Source organism: Artibeus jamaicensis, unplaced genomic scaffold (assembly GCF_021234435.1).
Source record: "Artibeus jamaicensis isolate MK-2021 breed Jamaican fruit bat unplaced genomic scaffold, CSHL_Jam_final scaffold_847, whole genome shotgun sequence".
NCBI classification, from domain to species: Eukaryota; Metazoa; Chordata; class Mammalia; order Chiroptera; family Phyllostomidae; genus Artibeus; species Artibeus jamaicensis.
Window position 1 is genome coordinate 11,710,343 of NW_026522057.1, and position 23,359 is coordinate 11,733,701.

The following is a 23,359-nucleotide window of genomic DNA, read 5'->3' on the forward strand; positions in this document are numbered from 1 at the left end:
GACTAACTCGCTTTGTAGCCATGAGGTCACTTACCTGCACAAAAAGTGAGAAGAGAGCTGAAGTTTGACCCTGGGCCTCTCTGGCTTCAAGGTCATGCTTTCCCATTAAGCCTCCACAGCTCTCGGCATCTGCTCAGGTCCTTGCGGATGTCACCCACAGCAAATATGTTCAGACACAGTGAGACTCTGTGGTGGGAGCACCCCAGAGACTTGAGCCCAGAGCTGTCATTTACCAATGGCGAGACCACCATCCAGAGAGGGCGGGACTTGGCAAAAGCCACCCAGCAAGTCAACGGCAGATTCAAGGCTACATTCAGGGCAAAGGCTCTGACCTCTGACTTGGCTAATGCCTTACCCTCCCCCAGGCTTCCTCCCCTTACACATTTCTCACTTCCGCTGGCCAGGGCTGGAGCGTGAGTGAGCTGAGCAGTCAGGTCTTGCTTTGCCACTACCCACGTGGCCTCGAGCAAGCCAGTAATCTTCTCTGAGTCTCAGTTACCCCTCCTGTAAATGGAGAACGCTAATACCTACCCCTCACAGCCTTGGGGTGAGAATAAGTGGGTTCATGTAGGAACGTGCCCAGACTCTGCTTCCCACCCATCTCTGTCCCTCGTAGGCTTAGTGCCTGGCTAGCCTTGAGGTGCAGTGCCATGGCCCTGTCCTTGTCACCTGCAGCCTTCGGCAGCTCCCACACCTGGTGCTGAGTGAGGAGATGGTGGAGGGCATCGCTGCTGGCATCGAGGCAGCCCTCTTCGACCTGACACGAGCCACCAACTGCCACTACAAGAACAAGTACCGCAGCCTGCTGTTCAACCTGCGTGACCCCAGGAACCACGTGAGCGGGACTCTCGGCTGGTCCAGGCCCCTCTCAGAGGCACGGAGCCCTGGCAGGATGTTGGGGTGGGGGCTCTCAGAGCGGTGTGGTGCAGCCCCTGCCCCTGCCCCTGCAGGACCTGTTTCTGAAAGTGGTTCATGGAGAGGTCACCCCCCACGGCCTGGTGCGGATGAACTCATTTCAGCTGGCCCCCCAAGAGCTGGCCCGCTGGCGGGACCAGGAGGAGAAAAAGGTGAGCTGTCCGGTCAGGTCGGGACAGGTGACAGAATGTGGGGGCAGCGGGTGGGGGAGCGGCGACCCGAGTGTGGAACAGGAAGGGAGACAGCACAGAGCAAGGAGGAAGGTGGGAGATGTGGGCGCACAGATGGAGAGATGGAGAAACGAGGACATGAAAGAGCAGGCAGACAGCGAGAGAGTCAGAGACTCCACCAAACAAATTAGGGGAAGAGGCCCCAGCGAGAGGGAATAGGGGTGGAGAGCTTGGTAGAGAAGTGATGCTCCAAGAGGTGTTGTCTTCCACTCACTTTTCTACGGAGCCGGGCTTGGAGGGGGCCTGGGGATGATGGTCCAGACTCAGGAGTCCATCCGTGACCGACACCCACCATCCATGGGAAATAGGCCCCTGGGATGCCTGTTCCCATTCCAGCCTCAGGAGCCCCAGAAAGGCTGGAAGTCTTCCTGGTGCCCCGGGCTGGGTGAGGGACCCCCCACCACATTTCACAGTGACTCCCTCACAGACCCTGTGTCCATGCCCCTGCCCCTACCTGGGAACTCTTCAGAGGCAGGGACGGTGTGGGCACTGAGTTGGCTTTGGGGTGTTTGCATGGTGGTTTTTGTGGCCCAGTGAGAGAGGGAAGAGCTGACCTAGGGGGCGGGGGCAGTAGGATGGAGCTGGTGCTGTGGCTCTGGTTCTGGTAGACGCTGATTAGAATTAATTACTAGAATCCATTAGGTGAGTCTGTCCACTGTAGGTTGGACTTCTATCCAGGCACCGTCGGGGACCAGGGAGCGGGAGCAGCTGCATGGTTTGTGGGGTCCTCTCTCTGACAACTATTATGAATTTCAAGGTGACGGCAGCACGGAGCACGGGGCCTTTCTAAACAGAGCCCCGTGCAGCTGCGCCAGAGCCCGTGCTGTGAAGCCAGCACTGCCGGGGTTGGGGGCGGGGGCGGGCAGGACCTCTGTCCTCCAGGGGCGGTTACAAAGGGAGAGACAGATGTTCATGGGCATTTCAGATAAGACCGCATTGATCAAGGATAAGAATCACAAGTAGCCTTTACTATGAGCCAGGCTCTGGGCTAAGCACTCCACATTTGCTGTTTAATATGATGCTCTCAGTTTAATTCCTAGAGAACAGATCAGCTGAGGCGTAGAGTAGTGAAGCGCCTCCCCAAGGCCACTCTGCCTTGTGGGTCTCATTAGTGATCCAGCTGGTACTCCAGAGCCTGCAGTCTTCCCAGGATGGAGGGTGGGGTGCAGTCAGAAGCAGAATTGACTTGTGGGTAAAAGCTAAGTTCAAGGAGGCTTCCTGGAGGAGGCAGAACTTATGTTGGAGGGTGAACAAGTAGACTGTGGAACAGTAGGGCAGAGGGTAGAGGGCTTTCCAGGTGAAAGGAGTAGTAGAAGCCAAAGTGTGGGGGAAGGGAAAGGGCTGTCATGGAAGAGGGCCATAGGAAAGAGGCCTCAGGGAGGACAGTGGGCACTTGGGTTCTTGGTGGCCAGAGACCCCGAAACCTGCTGAGTTTGGGCTGCTCCCCTCTGCCAGGGCCTGGAGATCATTGAGCAGCAACAGAAGGAGTCCTGCAGCCTCCCGACCTCCAAACTGACCCACAAGGGTGAAGTCGAGATTCTGCGGGACTCGGACCAAATGCTAACCCTGGAGGATCTGGTGGTGAGTAGGGGCCTGACCTGGTGCCCGCAGGGTCCGGTGGTGAGCAGAGTCCACTTCTCACTTCACCAGCCGTGTTGTCTCGGGCAACTCATCTGACTACTCTGCAGCCCACGGTCTTCACTGAAAAGCTGGGTAATGACCTAACACACGGGGTCCAAATGAACCTGGGGCAAGACAGCTACTGGCCCGGGAGCTGGCAGCTCCTTCTCAATGCTGGTCCCCCTCTTTTAGGCCTAACCCCAGAGGATCCCACGTAAGTGGTCCGGTCCTAGAACTGCAGTTTCCCCCAGATCACAGATGTTTGATTTGCGGGAGGGCCGCATTGTTTGAGGTGGTGTCTGTGCAAGTAAGAACCCGAGACCCGCTCTGTTCAGCGGAAGGACCTAGGGGTGCTCCAGGCGGGGAACCACCGGATGGCAGGGCAGTTGGTGCAGAGTATCTTCTTACCGCTGGGGATCTGCTCTGTCCGAATGGCCACCCTGCTCCTTCCTCCTTGGCCCCTCCGTCTCGAACATGGCCTGACAGGGTGGGCCAGCGGCCCTCCAGTCAATAAACCCACCAGCTTACGCCCTGCAGCTGTCAGAACTTGCCCGTGGCTCCCTTCAGTCGCTCTCAGAAGGTGGCTCTGGCTTTTGTTGGGTGTTCCGTGGGTCAGATGTCCACCCCGGTCACAGCAGTGTGCCCAGGACGGGGAGTGCAGGGAAGGCCCCTTGAGCCGTGCTCACTGGGGAAATGGCAGTGAACATGACAGACGAAAATCCCTGTTCCTTCCAACCCACAGCCAGGCCAGCAACCAGAGGGGCGCCCTCAGGGGTGGAGGTGGAGGAGCTCGGAAAACCTGGAGAAGAGAGAGAGGAAGAGCAAGGGGCTGGTAGAGTAGGAGAGGGAAGACAACACACAGCAATCTTTACTCCTTACCGAAACACCTACTATGTGTGCCTTTCACAAACAAGGCCTTCTTCATTCAAACCTCACAATGACCCATGAGGCGGGTGATGCCAGTTTCCTGGGTGAGGAACCTGGAACCCTGTGCCCGAGGTCAGCCGGTCGGCAGAGGGGCAGCTGAGGTTAGAAGCCCACGGTCTGACTCCAGAGCCTGAGCCTTGGCCCCACTCTGGAGGTGGTTTATAGGGGCAAGGGTAGAGTTTTAAAGATCTCTTTGAATCTTCCTGAAGCAATGCTTGTGTCTGAAGCAATGCTTGTGTCTGAAGCTGTTTCTCTTATGAGGAAGAAAGGTGATTTGGCAATGGGCATCAGGAGTCTTCCAAACATTCATTCTCCCTGATTCTGTCATCTGCTTCTGAGAACTTGTCCTTAGGAAATAATTGGAAGTTTAGGAAAGTCTTTTCTGCATGAGGATGTCCTCGGGACCATTTGTAATAGTGAAAACCTGGGAGTGAGCCGGTCATCTAGCAACCGAGGTGACGCATGCGCACTGCGACGCACCCGTCCCTGCGGTAGCTACAGGGCCCATGGGACAGGACGTAGCAGATGCTGCTACTGAAATTCACGGGCAGTGAGAGCATGGGCTCACCTTGTTCTGTTGTGCTTTGCTTTACTGCGCTCTGCAAATATCGCTTGCTTTATTTATTCGCAAATGGAAGGTTTGTGGGCACCCTGGGTCAAGTGAGTCTGTTGGCACAATTTTTCCAGCGGGCTCAGGTGATGGCTAGGATTTTTAACAAAAAAGTATTCTTCCTCTTTTAGTTGGGGGAACCTAAAATGTATTTTGGGGACGCTATGATACATGAGCATATTGTCTTCCTGTATTTTGTACTTTGCTCTATTTTTAAAAAAAAAATTTATTGAATGTATGGGGGGGCATTGGTTAATAGAATTAATAGGTTTCAGGTGTACGATTCTATAATACATCATCTGTATACTGTACTGTGTGTTCACCACAATAAAGTATTTTTAATTAAGGTAGGTACATTCGTTAATACATGAAGCTATTGAACACTTAATAGACTGTAGAACAATGTAAACAAAACTGTCGCGTGCACTGGCAGCCAAAAAGTTGCTCTGACTTCCTGAATTGCAATATTCGCTTTATTGTGGGTCCGGAGCTGAACCCACAGTACCTCTGAGGCATGTGCCTCTTGGGTGGAGTATTAGATCCTACCTATTTTAGTACAAGGATCCCTAGAACCTGTGCATCCAAAAACTGTTCTAACAGAATACCCAGAACATCAACGGTTGTCTCTGAGGACAAGGGGTGATTTTTTTTCTTTTTAATTTTGGAATTTTCTGTGGTTTCCAGGGTTTTTTTTAACAAGTTCACAGTACTTTTGTAGATAAGAACATACTGTTTGGAAAAATAAAACCGCGTCCCTGAGGCTTTCTGCTTGCGGAGGGCTCCTGACTCCCGTGCTGCCTTTCCAGTGCACCCCTCTCCTCCTGTGCCCCCCAGGAACCCGTGGTGTCCATCGACTGCAGCCCACTGGCCTTGCCTGCCACGTCAAAGGACCCCACAGAGCAGCAGGAGGACCCCACGGAGCGGCAGGAAAACCTCACAGAGCGGCACGAGTGCTCCTTTTTAGACCTCAGCGGTCACCTCTACAAGGGTTGTAGGAGACACAGGGAGGGCCCGGGTGGGGGCAGGGAGGGCAGGCTGGAGCTGAGTGTGGGGTTTGCAGTAACGGATATGTGGCCTGGGAAGAAGGTGGCAGGGTAGGAAAAGCCCCGGGCTGGCTTCAGCCTAGCCGCCTACACCTGTTTCAGCTCCTGCCTCTGCTATTTGCAGACTGGAAGTCCTTGTGTGAGCTACGAGGCTTCCCCGAGGCCAACAGAAGGGTGGAGGACAATGTCTTACAGAGAGCCCCAAGCCCAGCCTCTGTGTCCTCCTCAGAGATGCCCCAACTTGAGGAGAAATCTTCCATGGAGCCCCAGGACAGGTGGGGAGCCGGGGGCAGTGAGGTGGAGGGGAACATCTCTGGGGCAGCAGATACAGCACAGGCTTTTCTTTCTGTGGGGCCTTGGATAAATCTTACCTCTTCGGTGGATATCAGTTTCAGCATCTGTGCAGTGGATCTAATCGTTCCAGCCTACTGATTTCCCCCTGCACAAGACTGTGCTGGGACCCACAGCAAAGACACAGGATTTCCTTTGAAAAGGAAGGAGATGCTGGGGGAAGCCCTGATGATGTGTTCCGCCTAGCCCTGTCTCTCTGTCCCTCTCTCTAGGCTCCAGATGTTTGCGGGGCCTATAAAGGTCCTGTCCAGCCAGCCGCCCTGGGAGGGGGCTCTGCATATGTTCTCCATCAAGCAGTTCCGGGTCAAGGCCCAGCTGGTCTCAGGACTCAGCTGTCAGCTCATCACGGTACTACTGCCCTGTTTGTCAGGGAGTCCCTCACACACTGACCAGCCCAGTCAGCTCCTCACACCCTCATTCACCTAATTAATTAATTAATTAAATTATGCGTTCTAAGATTCTCTATGCCTGGCTCTGCACTACACATGGGGACAACTGAGATTCCTGCCCCACTCCTGCAGAGTCACGCATGGGCAGAGGAGCCAAAGCATAAAGCAAGAAGGCCCAGGAGAGGGATCTATGCCTCCCTGGCCCAGAGGGGATTTTAGGAGTGCTTGTGATGTGACTGATGATCAGCTGAAAGGTGGGATGACAGCAGGAGGTCAGAGGAGGGCGTGAGGGGCTTCTGAGAATTGCAGGAGACTGACTGCGACAGCAGGACTCCAGGGGTGATTAGGGTTTCTGGGGCAGCCTCCTGGGGTCCTGATAGATTGCCTGCTCATCGTCTCTGCCACGGCCTGTGGCCTTCACGTGACTGATATTTAGTCTTCCCTACGTGGATGAGAATCTGGACGGGGCTGACTGGCCCTGCTCCCTGCCCTCAGGCCCTGCCCCAGGTGATCTGCTCAGCAGGCTGCATCCCTCCCAACATCATCTGGGACCTTCTAGCCAGCATCTGCCCAGCCAAGGCCAAGGTAACTGCCCACCCTTGGGCATCACCTCTTCAGCTAGCGCCGTAGCCCCAGCTCTGTGTGCGCTCCCTCTCCCTCCCTCTCTGGAGCAGAGTCCTGTGTAGGGTGTTTGGGTTGAGTTCCCACTGGGACTGCAGGCTCATTGTGTGGCCCTGGGCAAGCCCCTCTGTTTCCTTCTCTGAGAAGTGGGGACACACTTCCTCACAGGGGGTTGGGTTAGAGCAGGGGCGTGTCTGCAGGAGTGAAGGGTGCCTGCTCCTAAAGCTGCCCTCTCCCCTGTAACTCCAGGACTTCTGTGTGGTCAGGCTGTGCCCGCAGGGGGCTCGGGACACCCAGAACTGCCGCCTGCTCTACTCCTACCTCAACAATAAGCAGTGCCACGGCCTGGCAGCAGTGGAACACGTGATGGTGGTCCTGCTGCCCCTGCCCGCCTTCCAGCCCCTGCCCACCAGACTGCGCTCTCTTGGAGGTCCAGGTGGGTACCCCGATGCCCATCCAGACTCTGCCTCCCCTCACTTGGTGACCAGATGAGGTATTGTTGACACACAAATGAGACAGTCACAGTGTCTCTCTGAAGGTAAGCATGTCTTAGAAGAGAATTTGTGATAGAAAAATGTGATAACAATAAGAACAGTAGCCCATAGTCGTATATTACTTACCTGGCATACAGTGTTCCAAAAGCATATTTATAGCCCTGGCTGATGTGGCTCAGTGGTTGAGTTCTGGCCTTCAAGTCAAAGGGTCGCTGGTTCAATTCCCAGTCAGGGCACATGCTTGGGTTTTGGGCCAGGTCTCCAGTAGGGGGGTGCACAAGAGGCAACCACACATTGATGTTTCTTTCTCTCTCTCTCTTTTTTCCTCCCTTCTCCTCTCTAAAAATAAATACATAAAATCTTTTTTTAAGCGTATTTATAGTAATTTATTCAGTCCTCAGAATAACCCTAGCAGAATAGTGCTATTAGTTTCTTCATTTCCCAGATGAAGAAATGGGGGTAGGGTCAACCATCCATGCCCACCTTCAGCCAGGTGAACCCTTTCCCACACTGAGAGCAAATCTTCCGAGACAGGAAGATCACCCTTCCACTTACCTTTCCCAGCATCTCATGGGTCGCCGTCTCACTGCTGGAAAGCTCTTCTTGGGGTCTACCCCTCGGACCTCCTGCCACAGCCAGAATGCAGCTACTGCCCGGCTCTGCATTCTTTCCCGCCGGACCTTGGTTTCTCCTCTTCTCTTTCCCAGGCCTGGAAACCACTCACTCAAGCCTGCTGCTGGCTGTGCTGTTCCCCAAGGCAGGGCTTCCAGACACAGCAGAGTTCAGCCCCTTGCTGCGGAAGGTTCGCAAGACAGTCTCCTTCAACAAAAAAGTGGAGATGAGATGCTACCAGCAGAAGGACAAGAGGCCAGATGTGGCTCGGAAGGGGTCTCCTCCCCCAGGGGGTACCCTTCAGCAAAGCCAGGGCAAAGGCAGCCTGGCTCCGAGGGGAATTTGTGCTTGGAAGAGGCCCTCCAGAGGCAGGGAGAGACTGTGGGAAGAGTCTGACACCTGGCAGGGTCCTGGGCAAGGGCAGGGGCCCACACGACCAGGTTGGTGCCAGTCCTGGCACCCCTATTTAGCAGCACCAGCTGGTCGCGGGCGGCACCTCCACAGGGCTTCCTGTCCCCAGCAAGCCCTGCTCCAGCATCTTGAATGCCTGGTGACTATGAGCCACCAGCTCCAAGCCTCCCTGAGATTCTCGGGCCAGGAGCTTCTTCCCCAGCCCCACGCAGCCCGTGGAATTCTTGGCCTCTTTGGCCAGCCCCCTGGCCCAGCCCCTGACTCCTCTCTCGGGCCCTCAGATGGAGCTGGCTCTGAATGTCCCCTCCCTAAAGAAACATGACCCTCATTACCCACCAGAGAGGGGTTTTGATTCCTTCACCAGTGCTGAACCCCGAGCTCTTCCAGGGAGAGGCAGGGGCAGAGAAAGGGAGGGCCAACTCAGTCCACCTGCCCCTTTTGAGTTTCCTGTTCTGCAAGCTATTTAGCGTTGATCGTTGGTTCAATAAAGATTTTGACAAAGTTGAGACTGCATGCACCTGCTGGCTGTGCAGGAGAGACCTTGGGCCTGGCCAGGCCTGGGTTGGGGTGGGTGTATCTGTGAGTTTTTCGTGCACAGGTGCAGTAGCAAAGCCCAAGTGCTGGGATGGAGGGGGCAACTGTGCCAGTTGCTTGTCTGAGGTTCCTAACTGTCACTTTGTGCCAGGTCACAGCTGTTGCCACCGTGAGTTCCGGAAGCATTTTGTAAGTGTTCTGAAGTAGGGGGAAGAAGAGGTAATAGGAGAAAAGGCAGGACCAGGGTGGGGAGAGAGAGAATTAGACTTTTGACGGGGCTAAAGCACATACAGATTGTTAGGAAGAAATGGGAGAGCAAGTTGCGATGCTGGTAAAAATGTTCAGTTACCAAACTTTTCCTTTGGACAGTTGGGGTGGGGGTGGGGCTGCCCCCACAGTCCCTATGTGTCTCTGTGTCTATGGACATCATCAGTCTGTGAGTGCGTGTGTATCCGTGTGTGGGGGTCTGTTGAGGAAGTCGGGAGAGCCATAAAGGATGACTCCTCTCTGTATCTCCTGCCAGCTCCTGGGTACTGGGCCTGGAGAAAGTCTCCAGTCCTTGGCCTGGCAGTGGGACACTCAGGCGGGTGTTAGGGTTGGATGGTGCTGCATTGCCTGGGGCCTGGAGTGAGCTACTAACAGCAGCTACAATTGTAAAGCATATCAGGATGGGGTGCACCTTGGGTGAACTGAGTCTGGGGACTGACCTGCAAACTAGCTGCCCTTGGCTGCCCAACCCATGCAGTTAAGCAGGGCCTGGTTCTTGGAGAACTTCTGACAGGACTACACCCTTCATCCGGGCCTAAAGGGATGTACCCTTACGCATCCCTTCTCAAAGTCTACCTCTGTACCAGCCTCACCCTGGACCATGCTGGACTGGGAAGGATAGGGTGTGTGTTGGGGGAGTCCCTCTTCTCCGGACCCATGAGCTCTGCTACTGTCCTACCCACGGACGACAGCAGAGGGGGCCCTCGGCCTTGGGATGTAGGTCGGGGCTGGCACGGCTGGAGGCTGAGCTGGGGGTGGGGAGAGGTGTGGGATTTTAGCCAAAGAGATTGTAAACCCGGTGAGGTGCGGGGTGGGACAGAGAGAAGGAAAAAGGTGAACCAGCAGAGGGCTCGGGGCTCCTTCGGGAACTTTTCCTGCCTGAGCTGCTTGTGAGCGCCACAGCCTCTGTGCTGTATGTAAATGACACAAATTACTATGCAACCTACGGCTCTATTCCGAGTAGGCAATTTGGGTCATTTTCCTAACGCAGTTGAAGCTGGAGCAGTTGGAGCAGGAGACGCCTGTGCACCGCCTCCCCCGAGGTGCAGGGCTCTTTTCCAGGGAGCCGAGAGCATTCGCTGCCTTCCTGGGGCACTCAGGAAAGAACAAGCTCTGTACTCTGGGCTGGGACTTCCTTTCGGTTTTCCCCTCCGTGAGGAGAGGGCTATAGATGGGCCCCGAAATCCTGCAGTCTGCTTCGAGGCTGGGGGCTAGTCAATATGACGCCCACCCCACCTTTTGGACTTAGTCCACAAGCCCCTTATCTTTCTTTGGGTAGAGGAGGCCAGGACGGTGGATTAGGCTAGCTGTTGCTAGGGGGCGAGGCCGGCGGTTGCTAGGCTCGACGGATGTTGCTAGGCAATGCTAGGCGGGGCTCACGTTGCTAGGCCGGAGTAGGAGATGCCAGGTTCTGGAAGGGCTATGAAGCTTCCCTCGGTTTTAGTGGAAGGTGCCCTACAACGCTGCTCTCCCTGCGACTTTCTCCAGCCATCAGCTTCATTGGCTGGACTCTGGCTCTGCCGGACCTTCCGGTTCACACCCTCTGCGACTCCGTGATCCTCTGGGCTCTGAGCGAGGAACCCTGAGTCTTTTTGCACATGTCTTTGCGATTGCTTGTGCAGTGAGGTGGGAGGGGGTGTCGCTTTTGAGTTTCCATAGCAACTTCTAGGTCATCCCATTGCTTCCAAAGGTTTGAGCTGTTCCTTGTGAAATTTACATATATCTGCATATCATTAACATAGAGGCAGGCCCGGAACTAGTTTGGGCAACTGTCCCTTCGCTTCTTTCTCATCCTGCCTGATGGGCACGTGGGCTGCACATGCCTGAGCGTTTTTCTTATTAATGTTCCCAGACTTGGGTTGAGTGGGTAAAATGTAATAACAATCACCCGTTCCTGGCCCTGGTCGCCTTATTGAACCATTAGCATGAATCCATCCAGGTACCCCTGACCAAAGACAACCAGCCCCCCAGGCAATGGTTGGAATCCCAATTCTGCCCCTTGCCTGGCTGTGTGACCTTGGGCAAGTTTAGTTTCCCTCTTTGTGGCTCAATTTCCTTCTGCGTAAGAGGGTCACTAATCCCTGACTCATCAGGTTATATGAGTGTTCAGTGAGATGTCACTTTTGCATACACTTACTGCTGCTCTGGCACACAGTAGGCATTTGATGGCAACTCCCTCCCTCTCTCCATAGAGCCCAACTCCTCTCAGGACCCAACCAAAGCATGAGCTTCCAGACGTCAGGGCAGACTGGAGTTGAGGCACAGGATGTGAACTATTGGTGTGCTCACTTGTCCTTCTTGGAGGTTGCAGACCAGGTTGATGAAGCATGGGCGCACCCCCCTACTCACCCCTGAGTCCCGACCTCTTCACCACCACCACCACCACCACCACCGCCACACGTGCACACACTTAACACACTTGTCTGTCTCTGGGGCCAGCTCTTTCCAGAAACCTTGCATTCCTGTTTGCAGCCTGAGGCAGCTGCAGCTGTGCCAGCTGAGGTTGAGAGGCTTAAAAGACCAGAGCTAAGAAGGTGGTGATGGAGAAAGTCCCCACCAGGTCCGAGATGTCTGGGTTGCAGCAGGGTCTTCGGGGAGGAGGAGGGCAGAAACTTTGCTTGGAGACCTGCATATCTGAGCTCTTACCAGAGGGGACTGTGGGACCCTGGAGTCATTCCCTTTCCCTTTTTAGGCCTTGGGGTCCCATCGTGGACAATTGGGACTCCCCTGTTGTGACATGGGGCAGGGGAAGGCAGAAGTCAGCTCAGTGCAGAGAACCTCCCACTACTGCAGCGTGTAGCAGTTGCCAAAGGGAGGAGGGGGCTGAGAAAGCAGAGGCTGAGAGGGGACCCCTTGGGGGTGGCTGGGATGGAGCCGTAGATCTCCTCCCGGAAGCTCTGTCTTATGCGGCCTCTCACTGTTCCAGGTGGGTTCTTCAAAAGCTGGGGAGTCCTTCCTGGGTCTGAGTTCACATTTCTGCTCTGCCAGAATCTCCTTCATCTTGCCCTCCTTTCTTCCAGCGTCTCTGTTACCTCAACAGCTTTGACAGCCAGAATCAGAGGGGAGGTAGGGGAAGTGTTGGTCTCTTAGGTCTCAGTTAGGTTCAGATAATTAAAATAAACGAGGTTGGCTCCTATCCTGGGTAGAGGAAGGTTGTTGAAGATGAGAGGGAGTATAGGATCTGGATTCTAATTGGTTGGTTGGCTTCTGGGAGGAGGGGACCATACCTTGTAGTTATGACTCTTGCTTCTGTGTGCTGGACTACTCACTATGTGCTAGTGAATGGCGACGGGCCAGCTCCTTCCCTGGTAGCCACCTGTGCTCCATAGCTTTGGATTCCAGGGACAGCTGAGAGCATGGCAGTGTCCTGCTGGCCTGCTTGTGTCCCACTCTGGGGGCCAATTATATCTCCATCCCTAGCGGCGCTGATTAACAGTTAATAAAGCAGTGAACACCTGCAGCTATGAAGGCGAATTAAGAGCAACAGTCGGCATAATACACAACCCGATAAGTGAGCAATTAACAACCAGAGAAAGATTAATAGAAGCAATTATGTTCTACTCTGAGCTCTGTAAATACGACTGTCAGTGGTTGAGGGAACCCGAGCATCCCCACCTGGCCCCACCCCGGGCCACAGCCTCTGCTGGGCAGGAGCCAGCCCAGCTAGGTGACTTGCAGACTGCAGAGCTGTGGACACATGAGCAATGCACACATATGCAAACATGCACACAGTCATACATATACTGACACGCTCTGATAGTCCATGAAATGCAGTCATCTGAATAAACAAATTCTGCACTGTCTTCCACTCTCACATCCGTGCAAACGGGTGCACACAGCTACATGTAGTTACTGCCAGAAATACACACAAACGTGCACAGAAAAATGCCCACCATGTCGTAAAGAGACACTTCCCTGTTTTACACAGAGTGAGAGCCACACAGGCTGCCAGACTCACAGTGATAGCCACATAAACAAATTTGGACAAGTGGACACACAGAGCCACCTACTCCTAGGGCCCCTCTGCATACGGCATCTGGCCTTCTCTGACGCCACCTCACAAAGGGCCACCTGCGGTGGGTGAGCACGGCAGCAGCCCGTCGGACAGAACTGGAGTGAGGGTGGGAGGGACAGGACATGCACAAACACACATTACGGCATGTCTGCAGGCGTGCCACACAAGCACGTGTGTCCTGGCAAGAGTGTGCTTACCAGTGTATAAGCATGTTCCTGTGTGTAAAGAGCATGTGCCTGTGCATCTGTGTCTCTGAACGAACGTTTGCTTGTTGTGGTGTGTGCATGGGCTTCTGTGCATGTGCTTGTGTCCAGAAGATCTGTGATTACACACCCGGGCTTCTGGTTCGTGTGTGATGCTGTGCCAGTGCCCACGTCTGGGTAATCGTGTGACTGCCTCAGAATGGCTTTACGTGGGACCCACCTCTGTGCCAGGGCAGGCGAGGGCAGTGCCTACAAGGTGCTTTCTGGGGAACCCAAAACGAGGGTCCACCTCCGGGAGACGGGGCTCCAGGACAGTCGGGGATCCTCCAGCTGCACTGGGCTGCACTGGTTTCCCTCCCTGGGACTTCCAGCCCCTCTCGTGGGATTCAGCGCTACGGGGCCTCACCCAGGACAGAGGGGAGAACTGTTGCTGATGCAATGCACCTGGAGGTTAGTTTCTCCCAGTGGAAAGCTGAGGTGGGAATTCACCGAACGAGCACCTTCCTCTCGAGACCACGGTGCCAGTCCCACAGGGCCCGAGCCCTCCCCGCCCCTGCCTCCCCCTTAGAGCTCCCACGGAAAACCCCCAGACCCACGCACTCACCCCGCAGTCTGAGACGCACACTGTCCTACACAGAGACCCCAGACCACCAGGAGACAGCCACGCAGACACACAGTCGTGAATACAAACGCATTGAATCCTACCCGCAGCTGTCCCCAGACCTAGCCACCCACACATGAAATCTCTCTTTCTTTCTCACACACACGCACACCCCAGCACACTTGCTGTGACACACACACATCTGCATCCCCACGTGTCCGTACACCCATGACTTGAGGCGAGCCTAGTGCCAAGCCTGGGGGCCCGGCGGGGCCCCTCCCCTTCCCCAGCACTAGCCTGGCTGGGTGGCCCAGGCGGCCAGGCCCCGTGAGAGCTCTGGGTCACCAGCCAGCCCACCAGCTGACAGGCGGGCGCACGGAGGCCTGGCTCGGTCAGAGGGGCGCAGGGGTGTCAGTCAGTAAAGGGGTAATGAGGCTCACTAACATCACCCACCCCAGACCCTGATGCAGTGGCGTGCCCCGGGCCGCTCAATATTGAGCAGGAAGGAGCTCCTGAGTGGGGACACACACACAGGGACACTCGGACTCCCATGGAGACACCCACGCACACTCAGACTTCCACAGGACACAAAAGGACCTATTCCAGCAGGTACTCCCTCTCTGACACTCACAGGCACCGGCACCTCCCGCTCCAGGCATGAGCCCTCCCACCAAAGCCCGGGCTGACTTTGCAGAGAGCCCAGAGAGGCCCTCACCCCCATCTCTGCCTCCCACTCTCTAATGAGAGCAACCAGAAAATGCTGACGTGGTTCAGGGAAGTAGATCAGAGGGGCCCCAAAGCCAAAACATCTGCTGGTCACCCTTCTGTTTGACTTGTGTTCCTTCGGTCTTTGTCATTCACTCATTCATTCAACCAACAGCAAGGACATTAAATCAGTATATTCAGTTCAACAACCTGGCCGCCCTCCTGGTCAGGGGGTGCAGTACCTGGGAAGGAGAAACGGGGGGTCTGGGCTCTGAGGAGGAGCGGGAGGGAGCGGAGGGTATGTCCCCATTCCCTACCTTTCCCTCGGTCTCTCAGAGCCAAAGAAAAGCTGCTTCTTCTGCGGCAGGGAGGAAGAAGGCCAAATCCCGAAATAATCAATAACAACAGCACCTCTTCCTCTCTGCTGGGTGCTGTTCTCGGTGTTCAACATGCACTTGGCCGGTCCTCATCACGACTCTGTGAGGAGGCTACTCCTACCCCTTCTCGGGCCCACAGGGAGGGCAAGTAACTTGCCCAAGGCCATAGCTTGTCAGAGCCAACTCAAGTGTTTAAAGAGCCTGGGGCAGGAATACAAAAGGAGCCCCTAGCCCTCTCCCCACACTGCACCCCTCCTACCCCCGCCCCTTTCATCCTTCCATCCCTGGGCTCCAGGGGTTATTGTGTGCAGGCGTATGGGTGCCCCAACATTTGGGTTTCTGCTTGGTCCACACTCCTGGCAAACAGCCACCCTTCTGCCACACTTAAAGCTTAAGGAGAAAGGTCGTGGGAAAGAGGCCACCCAGACCCTGGCAGCTGGCCCCGGCTGTTGCACAGGGAATTCCAGGGCCCTGGGCTGGGGGATGGTCCAGAAAGAGGCTGGAGCTGCAGGTGGGTGCAACCCTGTGAACTCCATGCAGAAGAGGGCCAAAGTGTTGTCATGTGAAGCTGGTGGCCCAGGTCAGGTTCCTGGGTTGCCTGGGTCTGAGACCATTAGAGCTAGTAAGTGGCAGGTCCAGGACATGATGGAGGCACTTGGCTGGAGGTGGCACTTAACCAGGCTAGGGGGTGCTGAGGGGTCAGGGGCTGATGGGGGCAGCAGCTGCTGAGCTTTACTTCCCCACCCCGACTCCCGACTCTGCCCTTACTACTTTCAGGCCCCTCCCACCCATGGCAATGCTCTTCTCCAGCTCCATCCGGGTGCCTGGCACCCCTGCTGCCTGATTCGCCCTGAGATCCACGCCTCTGCTGCACCAGGGATGGGGAGAAGGGGAGGCTCTTTGGATTTAGCAGGGACCACACCTGTCAACACATCCAGCTCCCTGCCTCTGTTTCCCTTCCCGCAGGATCCCTGCTGCGGTCTTCAGAGGCTTTTTCCTACCATTACCCAAGCTAGGAATTTTGATCTCTGGTGCCAGCCAGGCCCTTGTTATGCAAATATAGGCAAATGAGATGCAAACAGAGCAGTCCCAGATTAACAGAGAAATCCCCAGCAGCTGGAGGAGTCACCATCAAGTCTGCTCCCGAGGAACTTCCTGGAACCCGCCCCCTCAGTCTCTGTCCACCTGGACTGTCTACCGGGGTGTCCCACCTGTGGCTTTCGGGCCCCATGTGGCTCAGCATGGCTACGCATGTGGCCCAGCGCAAAATTGTAAATTTACTGAAAACGTTATGAGATATTTTTATGATTACGTGTCGCGGTGTATTTCATGTGTGGCCCAAGACAGTTCTTCTTCTTCCAGTGTGGCCCAGAGACGCCAAAAGGTTGGACACCCCTGGCAATCCTTCTCTGTCCTTACTGTCACTCTTCTGGCCCCTCCCCCTCCCAGGAGCTATGTGCTCAAACATAGGAAGGGTCTGGACCAGGGGGACACCAAGGCCCAGGCCTTCCACCAAACTTCTGGCTTGAGGTCTCTGCCCTTGCCCCGACTTTTGAGAGATCAAGACAGGGGTGGAGGTTACAGTGGGGGTGTTAAGTGGGGCTGGGAAAGAGGGAGAGGTCTGTTGTACCCCTGCAGAAAGGGGATTCACACAAACACACACACTCACATACGAGAATTGTGAGGGTGGGAGTCTCCCCTAAGATGTACACACCTATACACTCATTTAGACACAAGCCTCACACGCACTATTACACAGGTTGTAGGTTATCAATTAAGCCACAGACGTCAACAGGCTGCAGTGGGAGGGGCAGCTGGATCCTCATTCCTGGGGCCCCAGAGGGTAGAAGGTACTGCTGGTGGAAGGACCCTGGGTCTGTGTGGAGACAGAGGGAGTGGAAGATCTTGCCCAGGACATGACGCAGGAAGAAGCCTGGATGTTGTTGGCAGTGTCCACCAGAACCCCCAGGGGCGGGGCTTGAGGCCGTAGTCTGTACCCTGAGTACTGCCTGGGGGAGTCTGGCCCACTGGCTGGCCCAACCAGCTCAGGCCCAACTTCTAAAAATAAAAGTAGAGAATCTCAGCCCCTGGTTGGTTCTGCAGAAGCCTGTTGCCTTGGCAACGCCTTCTCAGAGGCCTCCCTCCTGGCTGCCGGCTGCCCCGTTTGGCTGCTGGTCCCGGTGCCAGTCCCCTAGGCTGGCCCCTCTGCCAGCCCTCAGTCCCGTCCTCCCGGGGAAACAGAGGCGGGTGTGGGGTAGGGGCCGAGCAGCCAGGAGGACCTTGGGGGATCCAGGTGAGCACAGTGGCCAGTGTGGGACTCACTGTGCTAGGGGCTGTCCGGCTGTGTGTGGAGGCCTGTCTGGCAGTCTCCATCAGGCTGTGTCTCTGTGTACATCTTTGCCTGTGACACATGCTCAGAGTCCCCATGGGTGACTGTGCTCGCTCTCTGTGGGCCCTGGTCCACGTGTGAGTGTGCACCTGTGTCCTGAGGGAAGACTTAGCTCTGGCCTTTCTCTGCCCGCCCCTGTCCATGCTCTCTCTCCCCGCTCCCAGAGGGCTTTCCCCTAACCCTGCCTGCTCCCACTTTCCGGAGTTGCAGGCTGGGAGTGTAGAGGACAGAGGTGCCCAGGGGGAGCCAGAGGTCAGGGGTGGTGACTGGGACCAGGTCAGCTTCTTCCGGGGTCTGCAGCCAAATGTCAGGTAAGCCCACATCTGCCTTTGGGGGGTGGGTAAGGGGGGAACTGGCACCCCGGAAACTGCAAGCTGAATCTCTCAGTGTGTGCATGTGCACGCACACGCTCTAGTCGCTGTCAGAGCTGGAGCCTGCCCTCCCCCACCCAGCCTCCCCTCTCCAATTAATCACCAAGTCCTGTCAAATCTCCTCCTAATCACTGCTCCGGCTGGCCCCTCCTCTCTCCGCCACCTCTGTCCAGCCCAGGCCAGGCCCCTGTCTTGCCCAGAAGATGTAGCAGTCTCCTTACGCTTTCCCCTGGTTCCTGGGCTCATTATCTCACCTCCTGTCATCTCCTGTGCCCCTGTCCCCTCACCGTTCAGTGGCCAGAACGATCTTTCTGACTCATAACTTGGGTCTTGTTACATATCCTGCTTAGGACTGTTAAGGCTCCACTCTGTTCTCAGGGCAAAGCTCCAACTCCTCAGCCCTGCCTTCCTGGCCGCTCCACTCTGCTCACTGCCCGGGTTTCCCTGCTGCCCTTTCACCAGAAGGGTCGGAATGTCTCTTGCCTCTGCCTTTCACACACACTGTTTCCTAGTCCAGAACCATTCCTCCTTAGGGTAAAGTTTATTCATTCTGAATCTCAGCACAGGCATCACCTCCACCAGGAAGCTTTTCTTGACTGCCTCCAGGTTGGATTAGGAGCCTCTGTGTTCTCAAGACATGCTGGGGTCTGTGCCCCTCCCTCTGCTAACACACAAACATGCACGCTCCATGTGTTTCTAATGACCTTTTCCCAGAAAATTTGCAGAAAATTTAGAAGAAACAAAAAAGTATTAATTGAAACAAAAAGAATCACCCACAATACCTTCAGATTAAGTCCAAGTTTATTTCCTTCTAGACTTTCTTTAAATGAATTGCTTAAATATTTTTTCATTCAGTTAAGAACATCCTACACGGATAGTTTTGTTTCACTTACCATTATACAGTGAGCATTTTCCCAGGTTATTAAAAATTCTTCAGGGGCATGACTTCTAATGGTTGCATAATATTCTTATATATGGATATATCATAATTTATTTAACCAACCCTCTATCACCAGGCATTTATGTTGGTTGTGATTTTCCACACTTATAAAGAATGGTAATAAACATCCTTATGTATGGTTCTTTTTCAACATGTTCAGTTATTTCTTGGACTGGACTCCTAAGAGTAGATTAGCAGGACCAAGGGGTCAGTGTATTTTTAAAGCTTTTGACACTGTGGCCCAGTGGCCTTCCAGCAAAATTGTTTTAATTTACCTGTCCATCAGTGGATCTGAGAGTGCCCCAGATTTCAGTTCTTACAACCACGGTGCTGTCTTAAAAAAAAAAAAAGAAAGCAATGTTATTAATTTCAGTAGGCAAAACCACATTGTGTTGTTGTTTAATTTGCATGTCCTTGGTTGCTGGTGAGGGTAAACCCTCTGTGTCTCTTCTCCCATTTTTTACGCGGTCACACGGGGCTATAATTATATTCTCACATCCTGCCCCTCTCACCGACCTCAGCTCTGCAGGGCAGAGCCTGTCTGGGGTCAATTCTCTGTGTCAGGAGCACAGACAGGGGCTGCGTTCCCAGAGGATGGCACGGATGGGACTGAGGACTCTGTTTTCAGACTCAACTTTGACACTGGGCAGACCTGGGGTCAAGCCAAGCTCTGAGACTTGAACTCATGAAAATTACTTTGCCTCTTTGGGTCTCGGTTTCCTCGTATGTTAGGTAGGTTCAGGTGAGGCTTAAAAACCATGAAGAGTGTGAAGAGGTGTGTAAAGGGCTGTGAGCAGTAGCTATTGTTTGTGGTCTGCTCACAGTCAAGGAGCTTGTTTTGCTGATGAAGGAAGGAGTGTTCGGGAATGGTCGACTCCCCTCCCAGACACAACACGATGTCTAGCTGCCTCCTGGTCTAGAGGTGGGCAGGGAGCTCAGAGTAAAGGGTATGGGCAAGGGCTGCAGCAGTGGACAGGCCTGAGTTCAAGTTCAGCTGAGACAAGGGCGTTTGTGTCCTTGTGCAAGTCAGAGGGGAACTGCCGCCTTCGTTTACACCTGCTAGAGTCTGTGTGCCATGGGCTGTCACCCACGGCCTTGCCCGTGATGGTTTGATCACCATCAGTGCTACCCACCGAACAGAGAGGGAGGGCACCTTTGCCCTGGTGGCACAGCATCTCTTCCCGAGATTGGCCCTCTGCCGCAGGAGATGTCTTGGAGACAAACCCTGGCTGGGGGTGCCCTCTCCCATTCTGGCTCAGGACCTGTTCCAAGACAGACACGCGTAATTTCTCCGCACATTACCAGCCTAATGATATTGTCATTTGGAGTCTGGAAATGAGGAGAAATCGGCTCTTTCTTGGTAATTAATGTGAGTGATGGGCTTTAGGCTGGAGTGGCAGCTGCCTAAGTGAGAACCAAGCTCCCAGGAGAGTCAGCCAGGTCATCCCCTTGCCTTTGGGAAGGTGTGTGTTCCATCCCTGGCCTCCCCGAGACAGGCCAAGGCCACCACCCTTCTCCGCCTGTCATTCCTTTGGGGATTACTTTAGGGGCTGAACCCTGATGGTCAGGAGGTTCCTCCTTGAGTCTACCCATAGTCTTTCATGTTGCAGTTCAATTTGCTGTGCCCTTGCCCTCATGAGCGCTGTCTTTACTTTTGAGGGGTATCCTTAGCTTAGTAGGGGCTTTCTTTATCTCATTTGTTGACAGGAGAGGTGAAACACCTGGGCAAGAGTGGGTTGGAGTGAGACAGTCCAAGCTTCCTGCAGGTGGGAGCAGAGGAGGAGGCCCTGCAGGAGGCACTTGCTAACAAGGAGAGGTACTAGAAAAGCAATTGAGGCGGAGAAAACAGTGTGGTCAGAGGCGGAGGCGAGACAGAGCCTGGCACGATTTGGCACTGGGGTCTACTTCCCTGGGCACAGGGTGGGTGTGCAGGTGGGAAGACAGGGAAAGCTGGGAGGTCTTCGGGGGCTAGAGGGTGAAAGACAGTGAATGCTGAGGTAGGGAGTTTAACTTCCTCACGGGAGGAATGGGGAACCAAGGAGGGTTTATGCAAAGGAGGGCTGTAGTTGCTTTTTTTTAAGGGTGACCACTTGGGGAAAATGTGGACAGGGTCGGGGGTAGGACTGGCAGCTACCGCTATGGTCTCCGTGGTCCTGAACAGGGCAGTGGGTTCCAGAGATGTTAGGAAGGGACCCCAGGGCAGCCGTAGGTGGGATAGGGGGTTGCTGGTGATCCAAGGTCAGGAGCCCAAGATGAGTCTCAGTGAGTGTCTTCCACTCACCCTGAACGCCCAGTGCTCCTGAGGCCTCCAGGAGAAAGTTTAAATTCCTTAGATAGAGCCGCATCCCGGTCTGGCCCCGCCTGCCTGCCGCTGCTGCCTCGGCACCCCCACCACCCTGTGCGCTGGCCCAGTGGGCTTCTCCGCTAGTTGTGAGCTCCCACGACTCATTCCAGCATCTGAGCTTTTGCTCTGTTCATTGCTGTCCCCCTATGTCTTCCCTCTTCCCTGCCTCCCAGGATTCTCTTACCTCCACAGTGAAGCCACCTCCCCTCCCTTCCTCTCTAAGGCACTTAGCAAAGCCCCGGGCACACCATGTTGTCAGCATAAACGGTGACTTAAAGACCCTTAAAGGCCGACTGCGGACTTTGGCGCAGGCCAGGGTGGCAGCGGGCGCCCATCCTCCAGGGGCTCACACGGGCCAGGTCTGTCTGGGGAGCAGCCTTCTCCACAGCTACCTCCCTCGGCCAAAGGAGCTGTCGTTAGTGCTCCAAATTAGGCACCAATTTGCCCGTGTAATTGTTTGCTAATTGGCACGAAATCCTAATGTAATTAGTTGGGCCCCTGATCAGGGAGCCTGGGGAGTCAGAGGTGGTGGGGGGCCGCTGGATCAGGGAGGGTCTTAGAGGCCGGTAGGAACCGTGTCTGAGGGCGGAGGCTCTGGGCTGTCGTCGGGGCTGAAACAAGGAGTGACAGAAATGGCAGAGGCTCACAGAGGAGGCCCGTTCAGGGCCTTTGGAGAGGCCAGCCCCTGCCTTCTGTCTTAGAGAGGAGGAAATGGAGGGCAGGGAGAGGACGGGAGCTGCTGGGAGCTGGCGGCAGAGCTGGGCCCGACACCCAGGCCCCTTGTCTACAGTGACCACAGCTGTGGTCTCGCTGTGGATCAGGATGCTACGGCCCGTGGCCGTCTGCCCTCAGTTTCCAAGTGAAGGAGCCCCTTTGGGGGTAGGCAGGAAAAGTGGGGGTGGCTGTGGGGACCAGCCGGCCTTTGACTAGGAAGTGCAGCAGGTAGAGGGCCCGGGAAGGATGACGAGTGGCTCAGGCTGGAGGTGCCACTCCCTGGGGAATGACTGGGGTGCTGAGAGGAAAGAGGGAGAGGCTACAAAGCCCAGCTTTTCTCCCTCCTTGTACCCCAGCCCCATCCCAGGCTTTGTGCCTCTCCGTCTCTTTGGCGGAGGTGCTAGAGCCAACTTGCACCTGCTCGTGGGAGCTGATTGTTAAATGTTTAGGAATTCTGCCAGCCAGTTGACTTCACCCTGGTAGTTTAGATTGGCCATCAGGGGAGGATTTACACCCTGGAGATTGGCAGATGCCACAAATCAAGGCTACTGCTCCCCACTCCCTACTAGAGCCGGTTGTCAAACAGCTCTCTGCGCACACTGAAACCGCCTGCCCGCGATGAGAGAGCCCCAGAGACTCTGCTCATGTTAGGGCTGGAATGTCCTGCTGAGACGTCCAAATCCCAACACAAGGGGGAAATGGAGGCTCAGAGGCCACCTAGGAAGTGTGTGGCCCTCCCCCACACTTCCAGGCCCTCAGTCCAGGCTCCCCAACTCCCTGGGACTGATAATAGCAGAGGGGAGCACAGAGTTACTTGAGGATTCAGCCTCAAGCCAGAGGAAGAAAGCATTAAATGTGGACAGGTCGGCTCTGATGAGTAGGAAGGTGGGCAGAGGGGGCCCTAGGGACCACAGGGGCTCGTGTGGAAACTCAGCCTGTTCCCCTGACTCTCTCGCAGGCGGCAGAGTAGTTTGGCAAGTGAGGAGAGGCTGTGGGCCCAGGCAGGGTCTGGAGGAAGGGCAGCTAGACCCAGGGCTGTTCTGGGGGTGCCATGACAGTCACACGGTCCCCACCCCCTACTCTCCATCCTCTGGCATCCGGCATCCGTTGCCAGGGTTCCATTCTCTCTAATCCCTCTCTTCACCCAGATCGATCCTGTTTTCTGGTCACCATCCCTGGGTGTCCTGAAGGCACCTCAATGCAGCACGTCCAAAATAGAAATCATTGACTTCCCACAAGTCTTTCCCCATCTGAGCAAATGGTACGATTCCCCTCAGGGCCTTTGCACTGGCAATCCCCCTGTTTGGACAGCTCTTCCTCTAAATAGCCCTCACCCCCTTCGGGTCCCTGCTCAAATGTCACCTTCTCAGAGCCATCTCCCCTGATCACCTTCCCTAAAATAGTCCCTGCTCCCCCCTCTCTCTCCTGCCCCCTTACCCGATGCTATTTCCCTCTTTGTACTTACTAATGCTACCATTTTGTGTGTTGATGTGTCCGTGTGTACCCCCATCCCCAAGAAGAAGTGAACCCCACATAAGCACAGCAGTTACACGGTCAAGTTCTCGAAGTTCCTTGGGGTCCAAGATTGTATCTGTTTTAATCGGTGAGTGCCAGACGCTAAGCTCTTAGTAAATATTTGTTGAGTGAATGAATGACCGAGCCTCCAACCAGCCGCC

The 23,359-nt window shown here is 55.0% G+C and overlaps 1 protein-coding gene across 3 annotated transcripts in view; it reads left to right on the forward strand.

The window, feature by feature from the left end:
• Nucleotides 1–8,694, forward strand: part of SPOCD1 (SPOC domain containing 1) — a 36,776-nt gene extending 28,082 nt beyond the window's left edge. For all 3 annotated transcript variants that reach the window (XM_053660162.1, XM_053660161.1, XM_037149784.2), the window contains 9 exons: nucleotides 676–835; nucleotides 951–1,067; nucleotides 2,601–2,726; nucleotides 5,137–5,290; nucleotides 5,470–5,620; nucleotides 5,909–6,044; nucleotides 6,581–6,670; nucleotides 6,956–7,142; nucleotides 7,908–8,694. In XM_053660162.1, the coding sequence (XP_053516137.1) occupies nucleotides 676–835; nucleotides 951–1,067; nucleotides 2,601–2,726; nucleotides 5,137–5,290; nucleotides 5,470–5,620; nucleotides 5,909–6,044; nucleotides 6,581–6,670; nucleotides 6,956–7,142; nucleotides 7,908–8,545 (1,759 nt within the window). In that variant the 3' untranslated portion in view covers nucleotides 8,546–8,694. The remainder of the gene's footprint in view (nucleotides 1–675; nucleotides 836–950; nucleotides 1,068–2,600; nucleotides 2,727–5,136; nucleotides 5,291–5,469; nucleotides 5,621–5,908; nucleotides 6,045–6,580; nucleotides 6,671–6,955; nucleotides 7,143–7,907) is intronic.
• Nucleotides 8,695–23,359: the final 14,665 nt, after the last annotated feature.